General features: G+C 39.5%; 1 protein-coding gene across 2 annotated transcripts in view; it reads right to left on the reverse strand.

Annotated features, from left to right (window-relative positions):
* Positions 1 to 5,664: 5,664 nt before the first annotated feature.
* The window catches only part of SLC26A4 (solute carrier family 26 member 4), a 41,940-nt gene continuing 25,182 nt past the window's right edge, over positions 5,665 to 22,422 (reverse strand). The window contains exons 13-21 of one of the 2 annotated variants that reach the window (XM_036327520.1): positions 21,650 to 21,756; positions 19,268 to 19,337; positions 16,709 to 16,801; positions 15,387 to 15,482; positions 14,574 to 14,804; positions 12,518 to 12,572; positions 10,874 to 11,016; positions 8,387 to 8,470; positions 5,665 to 5,938 (exon numbers count right to left, since the gene is read on the reverse strand). In XM_036327520.1, coding sequence (XP_036183413.1) covers positions 5,915 to 5,938; positions 8,387 to 8,470; positions 10,874 to 11,016; positions 12,518 to 12,572; positions 14,574 to 14,804; positions 15,387 to 15,482; positions 16,709 to 16,801; positions 19,268 to 19,337; positions 21,650 to 21,756 — 903 coding nt within the window. In that variant the 3' untranslated portion in view covers positions 5,665 to 5,914. The remainder of the gene's footprint in view (positions 5,939 to 8,386; positions 8,471 to 10,873; positions 11,017 to 12,517; positions 12,573 to 14,573; positions 14,805 to 15,386; positions 15,483 to 16,708; positions 16,802 to 19,267; positions 19,338 to 21,649; positions 21,757 to 22,422) is intronic. The other variant, XM_036327521.1, reaches the window with a different exon arrangement.

The following is a 22,422-nucleotide window of genomic DNA, read 5'->3' on the forward strand; positions in this document are numbered from 1 at the left end:
CTTAATATCGACTTTTTTATTTTTCAGATAAATTCAGTGTAGGTGCATCTTAGATAAATAAATAATTTTACATAACAAGTTATCTTAAAGACCATAGACATGGATTGACGAGAGAGGGGAAGAGCAATTTCTATGCCTCTGCCTTAACTCTCCCTGCCTTCCTAGATCCGACCAGTGTTTTGGTTTCATCCACATACGCTTGTGAATCTTTGTTCTCAGTGATGAATTTTGTTAAGTCTCGTAATAGGAGTAGCCTGACGGATGAAAGTAGTAGCTTGTGCAGATCTTTGAAGGTCACGAAATATAAACCTGATGTAAAACCTCTGTCATCAGTGATGCAGCAGCAAAAGTTCTGATAATATCAAACGGAGTCATAAAGTTTTCTGTCGGACTATCAGTGTACATGTATACATTAAAAAATAAATGTATTTTTCATCATCATATACTGTGTTTTTGTGACTCGAATGAATTTTATTATTTCTTCAAGGTTCTTCACATACGTACACCTTAAGAGATATCAAGTAGGCATAACATGTTCTCAAAAAATTAGGGTTGGCATGCAGAAGAATTTTGAGTCAGAGATTTTGCTGGTTTTGGCACGCACTCACAAAAGGTTGCCCACCCCTGCCCTAGGGTTCAAGACCTTGAATTCGTTGGGAGAAAGTGACAGCAAAGGGCTTTCCTTTGCCAGACCTTGTATTTTGTCACAGACATTTAATAACTGGTTTAAACAGAAATATTAAGAAATCACTTCTTCCATTGTTTTCAGAACCAAAAATTCTTTTTGTTTACAAGCAAATAAAACCAGAGAAGACAATGACTCTTACATAGAAACAGCAGCATGTTTATAAGGAAATGTTAACTCTACAATGTCAAATCAGTATCTGTTTCTGCCCTAAGTGCTTTAATATAACACATATTTTTCTAATTATGAAAGTAATGCCTCATATCATTATAGATAATAGAATATTAAAATTGTATTTAAAAGGATAAAACTAGGGAAATAAAATCACATCCAGGGAATAGGCTTGTTTTTTCTAAATCACAAAAGCTAATATGTCCATGTCCATCTGTTACTCTCTCCTTGGAAACTAAACAACAAAAGCTTCATTCATTTCTACTTTAATTACACCTTCTGAATTTATTTCTAGGTATCCAGGTCAGTTGACTGGATTAGCTAAGTAATGTAACCCAGCCATTTTGCCCTTATCTCTTACCAGAGTTGAGGATAAAATTCAAGATCCTTAATGTGGTATACAAGGCCCCTCATAATCTGGCTCCAGTCCACCTCCCAGCCTCATTTCTCACCACTTCCTTCCCTTCCCCACTTAATTAGGAGCTTACTAGAGAAAGGTCATGAGCTCCCCAGTGTGTTCGAATGGTCCAGACCTCTCTATTCACCTCGGTAGTTCTCTGCAGGGGATAGAAGGATGACCAGGCCTCCTTCGTGTATGGTATAAGCGTGGGGGAATGGGTTACAGGATCCTGATGTGCCTGATTTACCACAAATTGATGAGCTGGGAAGTGAATTCACCTGGATGGGATAAGGTTGACTACTTTGATCAGCTCGCAGAGATCAGAGTCTGTCCTCATGTGCGGCAGTGCCACCTAGATCACAGGTGTCTTGAAGAGAGCAGCAATGACTCAAATGTGTCCCCTTCCAAAATGTCTACGTCAAAATCATAATCCCAAAGTGATGGTGTTTGGAGGTGGGGTGAATAGAAGAGTGGAGCCCTCATGATGGGATTAGTGCTCTTATAAGAAGAGGCCAGAGAGCCAGCTATGTGAGAACACGGCAAGAACACAGCCCTCTCAAACCAGGAGGAGGGCACTCACCAACAGCTGACTTGTAGTCTCCAGAACTGAGAGGAATAAATGTGTGTTGTTTCAGCCCGCAGTCTTTGGTGATGTGTTACAGCAGCGGGAACGAAGACAAATGCCATGCCTGGTCTCCCTTCCAAAGAGTCTCCACCAACTTGCAGGGCTGGTTGTCAAGAACTTGTGTCTTTCTTTTTCTCTGAAGGGTGACCTTCAGATGCTCCTCCTGAATGGCCGAGAGCCCCTCCGTGACTGGGCTGGTAATGAATACAAGTGCAAATCACAAACAAATTCTAAAATAGAAGAGTAGGTGTTCAACTTATCCTGGCCATAGGAAGTATTATCTGAGAGGCGCTCCTCCAGCTCCAGCCATAAGTCTGGGATGCTGGGATGTGAACAGGTGTATCTGTCCTCGCAGTGCTTTTTAAAAAGGGCCCTCAGAAGGAGTCTTGTGCTGATGGTACAGTTAAGCATCTTGATTGTGGTGGTGTTTACATGAAACTATAGTTGGTGTAAAATTACATAGACACACACACACACAAATGAGTATATGTGTAACTGGTGAAATATGAATAAGATCTATGGTGTGTACCAGTGCCAATTCCCTGGGTTTTATGTTGCACTGCAGTTATGCCAGATGTTAATATCGGGGGAGGCTGGGTGAAGGGTGAATGGGAATCTTGCTGTACAGTTCTTTGCAAATTCCTGTGAATCTGTGTTTCAAAATATAAAGTTTTTTAAGGGGGGAGGGACTCAGAATACTGGAGTACTTGATCTAAGATATAAAATAGTGCATTAGAGATGGCCTTGAAGCTAGAAGATCCTGTTCCTCTGTGTCCGGGTCCAAAGATGTTCCTGAAGAAAAGCATGTAGTGGGCAACTTAGCAGATTCACAATGAACAGTCTGGGAGTGCTAGGGTAGGCCTGAGAAGCCCAGGAAACTCTGAATGTCTTCTTCGCTCAGGTGACTGCCATCCACTAACTATGTTGGCCTTATTTAGCATCACTGCAGCTTATTTCGGTCTTCCAACAGTATTTATTAAGCACCTACTGTGTGCCTGGCACTCTTCACTCTTCTAGTGCTTCGTGTATGTCCAAGAATAAAACAAAGAACCCTGCCCTGGTGAAGCCTAAGTTCTAGCATAGGGGAGGAGGCCTGGAAAGAAAATAAACAGTAATAAGTGAATTCTAGAGCATTCTAGCAGGTGATAACTACTATGTGGGAAGAAAATAGAGCCAGGTAAGGGGGACCAAGAATCACAAGATAGTATGGGAGGAGTGTTGCTAAATTATCTGAGTTCTTAAATGATTGTATTGAAATTTAATCCTCTATTTGAATTTCTTTGCCCACAACCAAATTCTATTTTTCCTATTTCTTCCTGACTTCTTCTCTCCATCTTTTATTTAAACCCTCCTTTTTTCTGTTTCTTCAATTAATTCCTTTTTTATTTCTCTCCCTTCCTTAACGCCATCAGTGGGTTTTTTTTGCCTGAGTGATAAGTGTAATTGCAAACTTAAAATTTAACATTTTTCATTATATTTAATAGTTTTGTTCAGAAGGGACACAGTAGAGTATTTAAAAGATAACTTTACATTTAATTTAAGAAATATGTGCAGTAATTTCCAAATGTACAATTTGATATCTTTATTTATTGAAATTCATATACAACACTGGACTCTTATATAGGTTAAAAACATAACAAAAAACAATTTTAATTTCAAGTAAATTTTCCATTGGCAATACAGAATTAAAATATGTATATTATTTAAAAATGCATGGAAGAGACAGTATTCCTATTGCTTGGGAAACTAGTCAAATACCCTGGTCTTATATAGTCACAAATGGAACCAGGATTTCACAAAACTCTAGCCTTATTGTAAAGGATTACTTTGGTTATTTCCTTCGACTAATAAAAAAAATAAGCAGTGCATATTTCCTCTATTGAACAGAGGTATTCATCCATTTTCTGCAAGACTTTTATATTCACTCTTTAGAGATATGATTTGTTGCCATTATAAGCAGGTATTACTGTGAAAATGAGATAGCATAATCCTGGTTATACTGTACTCAGCATGGGGAGAAATCTGTTCTAAGTCAATTAAAGACAGAATAACCCATGAGCATGAAAGAATATTGTAACATCACAATCCATTACAACTAATTCAAATTCCAATGTGCAGAATAGGGGTGGGGGTGGCGATGATGATTCTTTTAACCAATTTGGTATGATCACTGATGATATTCCTTCAGAAGTAGAGACCTGTTTCTCATTTATATAAGAAAAAACAGAGGTAAGACATGCTGCCCTTGGATTTGGGAATTTCCCACATCTGTGCCAAAGGAAGGATATAATTCTCAACCATGTAAGACATTGTGTCCGTTGGGGACCTGAGTGTTTATTTTTCCCTAGAAATGAAGTACAACTTCATTTACTTGAGCATGAAATGTAGGGTGTCCCCCCAAAATGTATACACACACTTTGAATAATTATAAAGGCAGTGTTTATTAAAATACATTTCATTTTCAAAATTGAACTATCAGCTGTTAAAGTGTGTATACATTTTGGGGGGACACCCTGAATATAGGAATAGTCCCCGGAACCACAGCTTATGTATTATATATAATGCCTAGGAAATTGTTGGCAGTCAGAAAAGATTAAGTAAAATTAACATGTTTTCTGGCTCAAAATATGGATTTTTAAAAACCTAAACATTTTCAATGTAAATATTCCAAACCACTTTTTTCTTTTGCTATTGAGTTCAGGTAGACTGTTCTGTCTTAAAAAACTCATTTTAAACATAGAGTTATATCCAAATTATTTACTTTTTAGATTTTTTTGAAAGGTGGTCAGAATTCAGTTAAAGATGACTTACTTTACATATTGCTAAATTTTAGAGAAAAACATAAACTTATTTTAATCACCACAGTCTTACAAACATATCAAAATTGTTTTTTGTTCAAAATAACACAATTTTTGTAGTAGGTTTTAAATAGACCATACCGCTATGTAACTCTACACAATGATTATTTCTATAAACTAAGTTAAAATTGCATTTTTAAGGCAGAGATAGTCTTTCATATGTTTTATTTGATCCTAATTGTGATCCATGATTATCATATCAAAAGGTGATTTTGATAAACCACAATAATCTTCTTACTGCTTCACCTCTCTAAATCAATGCTTTTAAAATATATCAGTTTAGTTCTGCAGCTTTGAAGTGGACCTTGATTCTGAATTCTGGTTACATATATGGTCACTGTAACATTCATAATTAAGTAATAACCCAATTTGCATTTTAAAAACTCTTCGACGTGTTTACCAAAAGTGATTTTTGAAGGCCTTTATTGATAAATGCATTAACAATTCTATATCAGCATTTACTCGGTGGGCCCTCACCCTGTGATTCAGTGCAGCTCATGGGGATGCAGGCCGGTCAGAAATGGAATGTTTTCATGATGATCATTCCTGGCTCAACTGCCCACAGGAGCTGTGGGGTCACACTTATCCCGACTGAACAGAGGTAACCAGTTCTCACACGAACAGTGTTAGCCAACGTGTCAGAGGAACAGCAGCATGGCATAAGCAGGTGCTAGCTAGACATTGTTACATTGCCAGGGTAATTCTCCTCACCATTTTACACATTTTGGAGGTAAGCTATTTATTTTATAAATAAAGCCTAGAAACAATTTTAAATCTCTTTCTTTCGATGGTTAAGATGTTTAAAAAACACACACAAAGGTTTTTAAAAAATCTAATGGGCCCAACTGGTGTGGCTCAGTGGTTGAGCATCCACCTATGAAGTGGAGGTCTTGGTTCAATTCCCGGTTGGGGCACATGCCCGGGTTTCGGGCTCAATCCCCAGTGTGGGGCAGCTAATCGATGGTTCTCTCTCATCATTGGTGTTTCTATCTCTCTCTCCCTCTCTCTTCTTCTTCTCTGAAATCAATAAAAATATGTACATTTTAAAAATCGAATGGAAAATGAGTGTTTCAAGTCCAAAGAAGTAGTCGATGCAGAAAACGCTTGCATAGAATGACATTGGTGGTTGAACTCTGCCTTGCAGTCCTTGCTTATTGTGGCCCCTGAGCCCGCTTTCAGGAAGCAAGGCTACGCATAGCCTGTGGAAACAAAGGGGAAACCAAGTGTTAATACAACTGAATTCTCCTTCAGTCTTTTTACAAATATGTAAATGTTAGTGTTGGTTGCTTGCATTTGCTCATCTTAGTTATATATTGTCATGATAAAAATAGGGTAAAAACTTAATTTGTAACTCATCATCATTTAATTAGATTTATTTAAAAGCAATAATTACTAATTATTGAGCACTTAATACACATCCTTTAATTTCCACAATTCCTTGAGGAATTAATATTCCTATTTTACATGAAGACAGGTAAGTAATTTGTCCTGGGCTACATAGCCAGTAAGTAGTAGAATCAAGGTTTGCACTCAAATCCATCTGGCTCTATAGTCCATGTCCTTAAAACCACTCTGCATACTGCCTCACTCTCTACAGGAATTCTACCTGAATGATCTTGTTATATGGCAATCAAAAATACTTCTAAGCATGGAACATACTGACGAATCTCAGAGGGAAGTGAGGAGGGGGGGCCAGAAGAGATTAACCAAAGCATTATATGCATATATGCATAACCCATGGACACATACAATAGTGTGGGGAAAGGGGGAGGGGAGGGAAGGGGCAGGGTGGTAGAAGAGGTCAATGGGGGAAAGGGAGACATCTGTAATACTTTTAATAATAAGGATAAATTTTTAAAAATACTTCTATATAATGTGGAATTTTTTTAAGTACCAATTTTGATATATGAGTTTGTACTCAACTAAGTTGGCCCTCTATCCATAGTCATAAACTACTACCCAGAGATTTTATTCCTGGGCTCACTAAGCTGATGGGCTAAGATGCAGGACCTCCAGTTTTCACCCTAGCAGTGTATTTCCTCCGCAAAAGTCTTCTCAGCCTGTCACCCTCCCTGCCTGATTTTACCATAGGGGTTTGAATATTATGCTTCTCAACATTTTTATCAGGACCTGGAATAAGGCAGAGAAGGCATGCTTATCAGATTTGCATATGACACCAGTGGGGGTGCGTAATTAATATGCTGGATGATAGATTCAGCATTCAAAAGTATGTTTTTAAATGGAACAGGCAAGATATAATCTATCAGAAATGTGTAGTCCTGCACCAGGAGGTCAAGAACCAATTACATAAATATAAACGGGAAACCCAGCTGGATGACAATTTATGTGAAAATGCCCAAGTCTTTAGTTGAGCCCTGCTCAACAAAAGCAAAGATTTTGATGTAGTTATTATGAAAATAAACACATTTTTTAAGTCATAGTAATAGAAATATCTTGAGGAGACCAAGGTAAGTCATGGTTGCATAATCTCCATGCTGGCCTAACCCTATCTATGGTGTTGTGTCCCCTTCTTTGCCAGAGAAGCCATGCCAAATTGTGTGTCTATCAGGAATGGTAAAGGGAACTGGAGGAGTCCCACCTGGAGCAGAGTCTGGTGGAGACCTCAAAGATACTCTCAAATATTTAAGGGCTGTTCGTGGGAGGGTTTGTATCGCTGGAAAAGGCAGATCTCAGCCACCCGTTATCAGAGAAAGGCCAAATTTAGTTTTGCAAGCACAATGAACACTTGTAACAAATTCCCTGGAAAGCTATTAGTTGCTGCCCAGTCAGTGTTGAGTGTTGACCTGTGAACCAGGAGGTCATGGTTCAATTCCTGGTCAGGGCACATGCCTGGGTTGCGGACTCAATCGATCTCCAGGGTGGGTCGTGCAGGAGGCAGACGAGTAATGATTCTCTCTCATCACTGATGTTTCTATCTCCCTTCCTCTCTGAAATCAATAAAATATATATATATATATATTTTTTTAAAAAGCTACTAGTTCCCAATGTCTGGAAACGTTCACACAAAAGCTGAGTGAACATCCGTAGGCGTGGTGTAGAGGGATTTCTGTGTGAGCACTACTTGAGTTCTAAGACATGGTTCAACTTTCAATTTCTCTGATCTTCTTTGTTAGGCCAGTGGTGGAGCCACAGTGTTCACTCAGATAACAGGTTGCAGTCAGATGTCCTAGGGATCGACTGATGTCCCCAAGGGCAGAAATACGCAGACTCAGTCTTTTCTAAGTCATTGTCATGAGGTTCCTGTTCCTCACATACTATCTCTGAAGCTTATGAAACTCCTGGGTTAGAAATGCGCTCTAATCACCTTTCCTCTACTGAAATCTCTGGAAGAAAAAGTATCGGAGGCTTAGGCATAAAATCAGGACCAGTGTGTCGGCAGCTTCCAGTTGCAGATCCTATATGTCTGGGGGCAGAAGGTCCCCAAGTTCTTAATGTCTTCAAGGGAAAATTCTTGTTTTCCATTTTCCCCTTTCTCATAAGCCATCCTTTGGGTCTTTCCACCCCGCCTTTGGGTCTTGGTTTAAAAAATGTTTTCTCTAGTTTGTATCAGACATAGTCACTATATGTATTACTCTATTCAAGATTTAATCCAAATTATTTTCTTTGAAAGGAAATAATGCTCATACCTCATCCTCGACATTAAGTTCTTCTTCAATCAGCTCTGCTTCCATTAATTCAAGAGGATCTTTATGGTCCTGGATGAGGGAGATCTTGACAAAGAGAACAGAAAATATTTATGAGAAAAATAATAGCATCATCCCACCTGATACTCCACTGAAAATGACCTGAAGCGCTGCTGGTGCTTCTCATTTATAATAATCTACATACTTCAAAATCTTTTTCAGCTCTCTTGCCCTTTTGTATTTCTTGCTTCTAATTTTCCCTGTACCATGTTTTCACATTCAAGTGTGAACTGGCATAGTTCTCCATGGCTAGCCTCCGTTTCCACTCTCTTCCCCAGCCTCTGAAGTGCCTGCCTCTTAGGAGTCACAGTGCCTGCCTGAGTGATCCAGCAGTCAATCGTGTCTTTATTTCAAGGGCTAAACTAAGAGCATTTAGTACAGCATTGAGCACGCACTGAATGGGCTCATGACTGACGACAATAAACAGTCCCAAGTTAAATTGGATGGGTATTAATTTCATTAGAGATGGAAGCCAATGTCTATGGATGAAGTTGGTTGTTCAGGAAAGTTCTGCGTCTTAGCAGTAATCAATAACAGAGGAAACCAATAAAAGTTTGGACTTTGTCTTGTGCATAAAGGATATTCCCAAAGCAATTCCAGATGTTTATCAAGATAAGAGTGACATTTCACTTTTAGCTACTTTTCACCCACAAATCAATAATCCAATCTCTTTGCTAGTGTGGAAATGAATTAGAGACTTCAGTCCCTGTGCAGATAGTTGGACATAATGGATAGGTGTAACTACAAGTTGGGACTCTCTTTGGATAGTCCTTGTGTTTGTCATATGAAGGGATAGGGAGAGGGTCATATCACTGCATCCACAATATGCCTGAAATACAAATTATTCTTCCTGAAGAAAAGGAAAGTGCCACAGGCAGGCTTATCATCATTTACTATCCATCTGCCATATCCAGGGCTTTGTGCTAGATACTGAGGGGACACAGAAGTGTAAGTTCCTGACCTGAGAAGCTACCACTAGTGCTCAGCCCATCATCCAGTGAACCAGTAAGTACATAAGCACCCAATTATAACCCTGACATTTGTTCAGGGTCAAAAAATCCATCCCAGCCACTCACAATGCCTCCCTGATTACAAGCAATCTTGAGTCTAACACTGGTGGGGCACTGTTGGTTAGTGGCTTTTGTGGCATTTGTGGGATCTGAGATCTTGGGTAAGAACAAATAACAAAATAACTTTTCATGTTGAGAAAGAACTTGAAATTTTAAAAATTAATCCTCACCCAAGGATATGCTTTCATTGATGAGAGAGAGAGAGAGAGAGAGAGAGAGAGAGAGAGAGAGAAACATTAATCAGTTGCCTCCGGTACAGCCCCAACCCAGGATCAAACCGCAGCCTTTTGGTGTACAGGACAACGCGCCAACAAACTGAGCCACCTGGCCAGGGCAATTCTATTTTACTTTTAATGAGGGACCTTTTTTAGATACTTTACATGATCCTGCTTTGTTGTTTTTACCCATGGGTTAGAAAATTCTAAGTTAGATAGAAAAAGGCTTATGAGTTTTCAAAGACAAGCATTTTGCATGTAGCTTTTTTTTTTAGATTTGTGGTTTTGCTACTTGTTTTACTTTTTCGTATTCACTGTCCAGATCTTGGTACTTAGGACTAGTATTTTCTCCAGCAGCATTAAGCAGAGCAATCTCTCCACTAACTATATCTTAAAAGAATAATATGCTATTATTTTCTAACTTAGTTTTTTTACTTCAGACATTAACTTCCAGTTTACAATAAGAATCTACCCTAATTTTAGGGGGTAGGGGAGAAGCAATTTAAAATATAGTAGACTATCACTGGAATAATTATGAATGTTATTTTTATAGATATTGTTTTCATTTCCCAAATTCGTCTGTGAGAGGAGAGGTTCTTGTACCAGAATGCCCACCAGGTATTGGATAAGAGGACGACAAAATAAGGAGTCCTCAGGAAATGGGGGTTTATTCTATTTCATGGGGCTAATTCATGGCTTTTAATTTTTTTCATTTTCAAAGATCACTTATGACCTAATGGATCCTATGTAAAGACATTTATCATCAAGAGTTTCTAGAGTGCTGAGAATTTAAACTGCATTTGTATGTACAAGTTCCAGAAGCTCCGAGATTCAGTGCCTATATTCTAAAAAGGCACTCCAGCTAGAGTCTACCTTCATTAGTAAACCTGCACATTATAGAACTAATATGTATGAGGTGCTCCCAGGTACTTTCCTATAAACTATCATATTCAGTCTTCATATCTGCCCAGCAAAGTAAATGTTTTTACTCCCATTTTACTGGTGAGAAAATTGAGGCTCTGAGAAGTTTACCAGATGGCTTAACACTAGACTGAGACTCAAAGCTAAATTTGTGGAATTTTTGCCATTTATAGAAATCATGATAGTTCAGGAAAGATACATATGTCAAAAGGTGACATGTTTACCGTTTCTAAAATGGAATCTTGAATTTCTTGAGATTTAACCCGGTTCTGTACGTGGAGAACGGCGTCATGGACAGTCAAAAAGAATATATCCTTCCTGTTATCGTTAAAGAAACCACATTTCTCCAGCTTTTCTATTACGTGATCTTCAAAAGAAAGAAAGAATGTTTAGTTAATCGCTAGGAAAAGATATTTTATAACATCAACCAATACTAAGTTTTGGCAGCTCCTCCTTTTAATTCTTTCTTCTCAGTTCCAAAATCTGACCCTGCTCTACACCAAGTTTCTTTTCCAGTAGCACATGGCATGGCTATACCACAACTGGTTGTATGTAGTAGATGGCCTTGGTTCCTGATCAGGTCCCCTTTGCCAGTGTCCCCATCCTCCAGCTGCTGTGATTCTGGCTGCTAATGGTTCATAGCTATGGCCTTCTCTGCAGACCTTTCCTGGGCCAATGGGAACCCTCTCACCTGAAAAGGCCTGGGAGGTTACACCTCCATCCTTGCATGGCCTGCAGCCACTGACAGACTAACATGGGGGTGGGGGTTAATAGGCCAGCTCCCTGGCCTCGAGGAAGAATAGTCCTTGGGTGCTTTTCCTGCTGTGTGCTTCTTGTGAAATTAAGCTAAGGAAGACTTAAAAAAAATTTTTTAAATCTTTATTGTTGAAAGTATTAGATATGTGCCCCTTCCCCCGCCCCCGCCCCCAATAGTCCCTTCTAGCCCATCCCCCTCCCTCCACTCCTGCCCTAGGCCTTCACCACCCTATTGCCTGTGTCCATGGGTTATAAGTTCTTTGGTTGATCTCTTCCCACCCACCCACCCTCCCCCACCTTCCCTCTGAGATTCTGCAGTCTAATCTATGTTTCTATGTCTCTGGATCTATTTGTTCACCAGTTTATTTTGTTCATTAGATTACACATTTGAGCAAGATCATGTGACACTTGTCTTTTTTTGACTGGCTTATTTCATGTAGCATAATACTCTCCAGGTCCTTCCATGTAAGGTAGACTTTTGCAACGATATCTTTGTCCAGCTTCTTTTCCTGCCCTATCCCGCTCCTCTCATTCTTTCATGAATTTTTCCAGGTGTACTATCTCAGTAAATCACTTGTGCAAGAATCCTTACCTCAGTCTCTGTTTCTAGAGAACTCAGCCTAAGCATCAGTATCTTCCTACACACATACTTCCTTACATTCACAGACAGACTCATACCCTGGAGAGTCTTCTAGTTTTAAGGGGCCTAAGTCATCTCCAGCTCTGCTCTTCCTAGGACAAAGTTTCCATGGTGATCTGGCACTGCTGTGAGGACATTATAGTCTCCTTGCATTACAGCTTTAAGGCACAAATTGGAAGTAATATCTCCCTCGGTTGAAAAAGGCCCTCAGTGTGAGTGCTTAATGGGTAGAGTTTTGGTTCATGGCGATGAGAAGTTTTGGAAATAGATAGTTGCGATGGTTGCACAACATTGTAAATGTATTTAATACCACTGAATTAAATGCCACTTGAATGTGACTAAAATAACAAATGTTGTTATACATTTTTTATCACAATAAAAAATCATTTTTTAAGGCGTTTGGTCATGATGTAGCCACATTCCAAGATAGGAGAACGTCTTATAGATAGATATGTACTGTATATGCATTTACCTTGAAGCGATGCAAAGTACACATTTACATCAATTCTTTGGAATTCCTTGACAACCTAAAAATTTAAAAAGGAGAATTTGAGTAACTTTACCTGCCCATAATTCAGTAGCACTCAATCACTTGCTCAGGAGAAACTTCAATACTTTCATGATTAAACAAGACTTTGAGGAAAGCTCATTATTGGGAAACCACAGAGGTTTTCAACCTACAGTGATGATATGATTGGGGATGACAAGACCTGTCTCAAGAGGTAGCCACATCCAGTGCTCAACAGCACAGCACTCGACAGCGGATGTGCTTAATAAATATTTGTGGAAGGAAGAAAAGAAGGGAGTTCAGGCGCTTCCTAATACAGCCCCTGCAGGTGGGAGACATGAGCATGAGTTTATATCCCTGAGTGGAAGATATACGGGGTTAGAAATGCGGCCACCAGAGTCTGAATGTAAAAACTGACCTAAAAACCAAGGGCTCTGTATTTTGACAGTGTCAGTCTTAGTATCCTGATTGTGATTTTAGACAATAGTTTTGCAAGATGTTAGCACTGGGAGAAACTGGGTAAGGGGTACAAAGGATCTCTCTGTATAATTTCTTACAACTTTATGGGAATCTGCAATGATCTCAAAATGCAAAGCTTAATTTAAAAAATTAAGATGCAAGACCTATGGGCAATAGTAAAATAGAACATGAAATTTCTGGGGAGAAGAACAAGACCTCTATGCAAGTATACAGTTTGGATTTTTTCACAATTGTCTTTATAGCATTTGAAAGCAATTATTTGTTAGGTGTGTAAAATATTCTGGCATTAAATAAAGACTCTTCCCCAAAGTAACTCCTTAAACCCTTTGCCCAACACAATTTCTACAATGCACTTGAGCCAGTGCCTAGAGTAAAATGCACAATGAAGAACAAAAGTATGCTCTCAAATGAGCTAATGATCAGGTCTGCTAAGAGAACTGGAAGAGAAGCTCTTAGCATTTTCTCACTTTTTTTTTTTTTTTTTTTTTTTTTGTGTGAAGTATAATCAGTTTTCTACCTTCCTGCCTAGTACCTGCAACCCTTGAATAATTTCCTGGCCTTGCAGAAGTAGCCAAGAAGCCCCAGCAAAGATAAACCTCAGTTGAGAGTCAGTTTCATATTATTACATCTGATTATTGGTGTCTTTAACCTGCTTACTTTTCTGCCTGACTTGTCGGATACCTACCTGAAACTTTCCTTGAACTTGACACTCCTGATCAAGTTGAGACCCAGTTTGTCTGCCTTGGAACACTTAGTACAGTTGTTATTTAAAAGGTTACTTATTGTTTGCCTTCCCATCTAGACTGCTTAGTCCTGTGAGGATAGGGACTATGACTACTTCATCATTTGTCTCTCGTGCCTGGCTGAGTGCTTGGCACATATTAGGCACTTCACATCTCTTTGTTGAAAGAATGAACTCGACCTTGCATAAGTGGTGTCTGATATCATGAATGTTCCTGTCCTACATGTTCCTCAGCCCTTTGACTTCCTAGATGCCTGACCTGCTTCCTGCTCTAACCTTTTAATAATGCCTCGCTTCTCCAGTCCTACCATGTACCCCGCATTCCCCATTCTACTGCTGTTCACATAACAAATAAAAACACAATACTTAACATTGAACTTCCTTCTTTTCATATCCCTTTTCCTATTCATTCTCAGAAAACACAATAAATGTTAATATTTGCTGAGGGGTGGCTATATGCCAGATACTGTTCTAAACCATAAATAACCATATATATGCTTATTTAATTTTCATAAAAGCCATGTGTAATGGGCGCTGTCATTATCCTCATAACTGAGATACAGACAGATTAAGCAACTTGCCTCTAGTCCCACTGCAGCAAGTGGTAGAGCCAGGATTCAACCCCAGGTAGTCTGGCCCCATAGCCTGTGCTTTAAAATATTACACTATTACAAAAGCATTCCTCTAGAAAAAGTACAGAGCCTATACAATCAATCGTCCTTTTGTAAGAATGGGCAACCCATATGGTTTTACTACTGCCAAAGCTCCTAATCTATAATTCAAAACACTTCGCCTTACCACTCGCAGTGACCTCACTCCAACAACATCCAAGAAAGATACAGCTCCACAATCAAGCACGAGGCTGTGGATTGGCACTTTGGGAACATTCACTTTCACTGGAATCTCAGAATTCCAATCCACTTGAATCTCTATTTCCTTGGTTGGGATATCAAGTTCTTCTGGGTCTTCAATATCTTCATCGGGCTCAAAAGCATTATTTGATGAACCAGCACCACTTATAATGCCATTCTAAACAAAGAAAATACAACTTCATTGCCAATGATTTGGGATATTTTTCAACCAATTATTCCAAATTAATTAAAAATCCTACACATTGTTCCTTGGCAAGCAAAACATGGAGGGAATGAACTCTTAAGAAATGAGGTTCACCTCAGTCTCAATGTTGATGTTCTCTAGGAAGAAAAGTGGAAAAGCAGAAGAGCCCGGAAACTTGATTCTGGAAGACTGTGGAAGTGGCCAGGAGATACACTGGCAGGACAATAGAAAGGAAGAGCTCTAAAAGTTAATGAGCGTATTGCCTTCTATTATAACTTTATGGCATTGAATGGCATTATTTTGTTCCTCTCAGTAAAAATAAGGGTTAACTTTACAATGGAAAAAGAAGTCATACCCTATGTTTTTTCTTGCTTATTTAATTTTATTTCCCCCCATGCCCTCTTGCCTACAAGAACAACTCAGCTGGTGTCTGACATATGTATGTACACATCTGGGTACCAAAGGGGGTAGATTTAACTTTAGACAATCTAGTTGCTTTCATTTTCACTGAGAAATATAAGAATTTAAGAGGGGGAAAGAACGATGTTGTCTCACCTTAGTTGCTCTTAATTGCCCTTTTTTGATGAGTTTCTGTATTTTCCTCAGTGCTTTCAGCCTCTTGTTATACACTCTCATGGCATCAAATCCAACCTTTGAAAATAAAAGTCAAGTTACTTAAAGCATCTGGTTCCTCATGCTCATTAATGGCAATTGTTATCTGGAAAGGTTATTTCTCCAGTGGCATTATGACTTGAGACATCCTGCCAAATAGAAATTCTTGCGGTTTCCATGGTTTCCACTACTAGGCCATCTATGCCACCCACCGAGAGACTCCGTAGCATATTAAAGACTCCAAGACAATAGGAAACAAAACAGCAAAAAATAACTACTTTAGCTTTAAATCTGTGTTTTACAAATTTCCTTAACATTAAAGAGCCCTTTTATTATTGCAAAATCTATGTATGTTCCTCTGAACCAGCAGTTCACCCCAGAACTCACGTAGTAAAACACTGATCTAGAGATAAAACCTAACTTTGAAGCATAGCATGGAATTCAAGACCAGAATTTCCTGCTTCCATATTCTATACTTTCTAACCCTTTACTCCAACTGGGCAGCCCTCCTCGCAATGTTCCCCCACCTTTTCCTCTCAGTTCTCAGAGTTCCCAAACACCTGATAAAATCTCCCTCCTGCCCACACAAAGCCTGATAAGTTCCAACTAACAGGGACCACGCCCTTCCACGAACTCTTAGCATGTACCGTCTCTATTACTCATTTGGAAGTTACTCCAGTTCTGCCTGGAGACAACTCTGTGTTTTTGTCCAGCAGAGTTACTGCTACCTGGATTTTAAGATATATGTTATCGTTGTTTGTTTTTCCTATCCCCAATAGAGCTTTAGTTATTTGAAGGCAAGGATGTTATAATTCTTAATGTCATACCCAAAGGGGATAGGGTATAATAGGGCCTTCTGCCTAGTTTGAGCCCAATAAATACCTGTAGAATGAATGAAGTCTTAAAGCAGGAGTTCTCAACCTGTGGGTCTCGACCCCTTTGGGGATTCGAACAACCCTTTCACAGGGGTCGCCTAAGACCATCGGAAAACACATATATAATTACATATGGTTTTTGTGATTAATCACTATGCTTTAATTATGTTCAATTTGTAACAATGAAAATACATCCTGCATATCAGATATTTATATTACGATTCATAACTGTAGCAAAATTACAGTTATGAAGTAGCAACGAAAATAATTTTATGGTTGGGGGTCACCACAACATGAGGAACTATATTAAAGGGTCGCGGCATTAGGAAGGTTGAGAACCACTGTCTTAAAGGAACTTAGCAACCAAATTTCTAGGGATAAAATACTTACTGTAGACTTGATACATTTTTTAAAACCATCGACATTGCCATAAAAAATAGGACTAGAAAACCTAAGAATCTTCATTCCTTCCGGTTCTTCAACCTAGCATTAAAAAAAATAAATAAATCTGAGATTAAACAATATCAGGCCTCAAATATTCAATTAAATTCTGGCTATTTAGTTAGAAGCTGAGTTACAATTGTTGAAAGGGGCTGGGTAGCATCACTCAACTATCCTTAAGTAGGGGCCTCATCACAGTTGGGAGGCAACAGGTTACCCAAACTCCTGAACCTCCATAGTCCCACAGAAGGTCTACTAGAAAGGGCCTTAGAAAGCAATTATTCAACCCTCTGATTTCTGGATGAAAAAAACAAGCTCAGAACAATGACATGAGTTGCCTCAAGTTCATGCCACTGCTCCCTTTTTTTACCCCCAAATTCTTTTAAAATAAAAAATAAAAGTAGCAAAATCAAAGGGGATCTGCACAAGGTGAGGCTTATGATGTCTTTTTTTTTTAAAAAAAAATAATCCTCACCTAAGGATATGTTCACTGATTTTTTTTTTTTTTTTTTTTTTTTAGAGAGAAGGGAAGGTGAGGAGAAAGAGAGAAACATCGATGTGAAAGAGTAACATCAACTGTTGCCTTCCATAAGCACCCCAACCAGGGATCAAGCCTGAAACCTACCTATGTGCCTTGACTGGGAATTGAACCCGCAACCTTTTGGTGTACAGGATGACACTCCAACCAACTGAACCATCCAGCCGGGGTAATGCTGTTATCTGCTTGTTCTTACCCTGACACAGAGTGGCCAGATGAAAAGTAAAACCCACAGAATTACAGGCTTGAATAGTCTTTAGGAATCACAACAATTATAGTCCAACTGCATCAAAGAAGAAAACAGAAGCCTTCAGAGGTTGAGTGACTCGGGCAAGGTCTCTAGAAGCTGGAGCCTAGAATTCAGAACTCAGAACCCAAAGCCAAGAGATTCTCTAGAATCATTTTTAGCTCTCAATGGCACCTGGCTCAATATAACTGAGGAAAATTGTGAAAATAAATTGAGTAGCAGCTACTGGAGTTCCAGATTCAGTGTCCAACCTTTTTTTTAAAAAAAATGTTAAGGTAAAACTAGACTACAGCCAGGTGTGGCTCAGTTGGTTGGGCATCCTCCCGTGCACTGAAAGGTCACAGGCTCAATTCCTGGTCAGGGCACGTGCCCAGGTTATGGGTGTGATCCCCAGTCGGGTGTGTGCAGGAGGCGGCCTGTGGATGTTTCTCACATCGATGTTTCTCCCTCCCTTTCTCTCTCTCTGAAATTAATAAAAACATATTTTTTTAAATTAGACTACAACTTCCTAGGGTTCATATTTTTTAATTTAAAAAAACCATTTTTTGCTAAATTAGTGTTTTCTTCATTTTCTTTCTGTGCTTTTTCATCTTTGTTTTCCCTTCTGGTCACTAAGCAATCTTATATGCAGGAATCAAAAGCCCAGCAGTAAGATGTTTATTTTCTTTGTTTTTTATTTCCTGTATTTTAAATTATTTCTTCCAATTCCAAGGATAGAGCACAATGTCAAATAGGTTCTTGGTGACAGAGAACATGAAAATCTCTTATTAGAAACGAATGAAATAAATTTTTCAAGAATTTTAGACAATTTTATAGAAGATACGGATTACATAGCAGAGAAATAGAATTTTTCTTCCTCTTACTGCTTTACATTTTTGTTAATGCCTTGCCTTTCAGCGGTATTCGTGTATGTGTCTAGGTCTGGGCCTTTGTGTGTACAGCAATTGCATTCCGTGGACATTTTGGATTTGAATGTGATGTTTTTCATCAATTTGGGGGAAATTTTGATATTTATTCAAATGTTATATCTGCCTTTTTTCTCGTTCCTCCTCTTTTGGGACTGTCATTATACATATGTCAATATGTTTTATTTTGTTCTAGAGTCTCCAAGGCTCTGTCCATATTTATTTTTTATTGCGGTATAATTCACATATAACATGATATTAGTTTTAGGTTTACAACATAATTTGATATTTGTATATATTGCTAATGATCATTACTACAAGTCTAGTTAGCATCTGTCACCATACATAATTATAACATTTTCCTTGTGATGAGAATTGTTAAGACCTATCCTCTTAGCAACTTTCAAATATGTAATACAGTATTATTAACTATGGTCAGCATGCTGCACAGTATAGCCCCGTGACTTATTTGTTGTAGATCTAGAAATGTGGACCTTTTGACCCCATTTATCCAGAGAAATAGAATTTGATTCAACGTCTGGAAACAACTGAATTACCTATATTTAAAAATTCTTCTTATAATGGTTTGACATTAAAATGACCTTCAACTAGCATGGATGAAATTCATGTAAACCATGGATGTCAGAGGGCACAATGAGTAAGAAGTTTTCATGACACCCAGTGGGCTTCTGGAATTTCCTGACAGAAGCCCCCGACCTGTGTCTACCTTGTCCCTAACATACGAGGAGAGAAATAGCAATCCCTGAAAATCCAGGCTCGCAAACCAAGTCCAGCAAATGTCTCACAAAGGCACTCACGTTTTTGTAGTCCTTGGTACTCTTGTAGATGTCTGTGCTAGGGATGCTTCCAAGACCGTTCCAGGAGGGACTAAAAGAAAAATTAAGGTCAGGATTTTTGGGGTGTGTGTGTGTGTGTGTGTGTGTGTGTGTGTGTGTGTGTGTGTTGGGGGGGGGGGAGGGAATAGGCATATTTTGTTATAAAAAATTAGGAGAAATAACAGCTACTAAAGAGCCCATCATTCAGCCCTAACTGGTTTGGCTCAGTTGGATAGAGCGTTGGCCTGTGGAGTGAAGGGTCCCAGGTTCGATTCCAGTGAAGGGCATGTACCTTGGTTATGGGCACACCCCCAGTGGGGGGTGTGCAGGAAACAACTGATCGATGTTTCTCTCTCATGGATGTTTCTAGCTCTCTATCCCTCTCCCTTCTTCTCTGTGAAAAATCAATAAAATATATATATTTTTAAAACGATCCCATCATTCTGATGCTTTGGGACAGATGACATGTTTCCATAGATAACGCTGAAGTGAACAGCTGGTGTTTGTGTGCCTTTGGAGGAGGAGGGGGGACCCTGATGCTTTTCTGAGGCTGAGAGGAATAATGAGCATCACACTAATATTTTAAAGGCTAAGCAAAGAGCTTTCACGCCTGTTTTATCTTATTTAAGTCCCACCAGAACGCTGAAAGGTCAGCAGTATTATCCTCATTTTTATTGGTGAGTAAACTGAGACTCAGAGAAGTTCGAAAAGGCCGGAAGGCAGGAGCAGCCCAGCCCTGATCTTTAACCCATTGGTCTTCAGAGCCTGGAACAGTGCCTGGGCCTGGAACTTACTTGCCACTCATCACAATTTTCTGATGAAGTATGGAGAGTCTGCAGTGATCAAATTAGCCTCCTTTTATACAAACAGGAACCCGGGAGGACCAGAAACCAGCCCTTTCCATTTCCTGTTCCTGCTGCAATCAAATCGATTCCATGAATCTTCAAGTGCGACTGGGGACATATGCTAAATAGATAATTCCTGAAGAAAGAGTGTCCGCCTGGGGTACTTTCAGCAATGTGCTCTCTGGACCAGCCTTATAATTACTGGAAATTGAATACTGTGGAGGATACTGCATTCTGTTGGCTAAAAGCCTAGACAAACCTACTCAGCAGCTAAACTGTGCCACCCATTTCTCCTCGGCTAACTGCGCTGTGCTGAGTTTTAACTTCAAGCTCATAAATGATACAGCCTCTCTCCACAAAACCCTCTCTCCCACCCACAGCCACCCAGAAGTAAACGCTGAGGCGTACAGAGGAGAGGCAGCCCGTGGTAAGGACAGCTCCTGAGTTACCACGCAGAAGCAAGCAGGGCACTTTGGGAGCTTTGAACTCTTGGGGGCCCTTAGGCACCATGTAAGGGCACCAAGGCAGTAAACAGCCTTTGGCAGGTTCCAACATGCCAGTGGAGGAAGAAGGGAGAGAACTGGTTGGTGGAACAGGAAAGTGGACTTAGGCTAAACTGAAAACGTCTGTGATGATGGTTTTCCAGGATTTTTATTCCTTCGCCACCCAAGCACAGGCAGAGAAGGGGCCAGAAGTCTAGAAAGATAACGTGGGAGGAGGGAGAGAAGCTGTTTCCCCGCTCTCTTCAGACAATTTCATAGACCCAGGAGCGCTCACACCAAATAACTCTCAAGAGTCAAAACAAAACCAACAATAATCATGCCCCTTGAGGTGGCCTCCCATGTGATTTCCCATTAAACTGTGTCTCTGCCGCTTTCACTCTGAAGATGATCTAATTATGTTTTCTTCATATAATTGTGTGGCTTACTGGGTACAGATCTGAATACATTTTGGCTGCAATGAACTGTTTTAAAGTCTCCTGGGTTACATAACGCTGGGTTGCAAGCTTCAAAAGAAACGAATTAAAGTACATGGAGCAGCTATCCTGTCCTGTCCCCTGAGCCTGAGCCCAGTGCCTCACAGACTTCATCTCACTTTAAAAAGAAACTGCAAAGCAACCTCAGTCTTTTGCTGAATCGATTGCCTTTTGGCCTTACCATGACTAAGAGGAGAGCACCAGCGTTAGAGCTGGTGACTGAGTGTATGGGTTACGGGGTGAGATCCACCTGGGTTCAAGTCCTGGTTCTGCCTCTTACTACCTATGAGATCTTAAGGAACGTTCTTAACCTTGCTGAGCTTCAACTTTCTCACCTGTGGGATGAAAATAATATCACCTAGGCACAGGACTTTTTTGAAGATTAAATATAATAATATGTGTAGAGCACTCACTATGTGCTTGCACACACTCTATAGTAACTATTATAAAAGGGAGTCGTTTTACTATCTTTATCAAAATGGTATAAGAAATCTCAGGGTGGGTTGTTCTTTATATAGGTAGCCTGGGTCGTATATTACTCACAACTGAATTCTCAGGACCACCGTCAGTAATCCAAATACAAGGCCAGCTAGTAAACCGAGGTCCAGCCCCAGGATGATGGACACTATGCATGTAAACACCCAGATCACCTAGAAAAAATAGAAATAAAAAGGACTATATTAATTTATCATGTACCATCAGGTGAGGGATTACATGTAGAAATAATGAGATCAGTAATACGTTAACCAATAAAGAAATTAAAAAAAAATAATGAGATCAATTGTCCATGAATAAATTATAGTTGACCCTTAAACAACACAGGTTTGAACTGCGTGGGTCCACTGTACATGTGTTGTTGCTTTTTTGTGTGTGTTTTTTTCAGTAAGACCTATAAATGTATTTTTCTTATGCTTTTATTCATAATATTTTCTTTTCTCTAGCTTACTTTATTGTCAGAGTACATATATAATACATATAGTATACAAACTTTGTGTTAATCAACTATTTATGTTATTGGTAATGCTGGTCAGCAGTAAGCTATTAGTAGTTAAGTTTTGCGGGGGGGTGGAGAAGGGAGGGGGTGAAAAGTTATATGTGGAGCCTGGCTGGCATGGCTCAGTGGTTGAGCATCAACCTATGAACAGGAGGTCATGGTTCACTTCCTGGTCAGGGCACATGCCTGGGTTGTGGGCTCGATCCCCAGTGGGGGCGTGTGGGGGACAGCCAATCAATGGTTCTCTCTCATTATTGATGTTTCTATCTCTCTCTCCCTTCCCCTCTCCCTCCCTGTCTGAAATCAATAAAATATGCATGTA

Source organism: Myotis myotis, unplaced genomic scaffold (assembly GCF_014108235.1).
Source record: "Myotis myotis isolate mMyoMyo1 unplaced genomic scaffold, mMyoMyo1.p scaffold_m19_p_11, whole genome shotgun sequence".
Lineage (NCBI taxonomy): Eukaryota > Metazoa > Chordata > Mammalia > Chiroptera > Vespertilionidae > Myotis > Myotis myotis.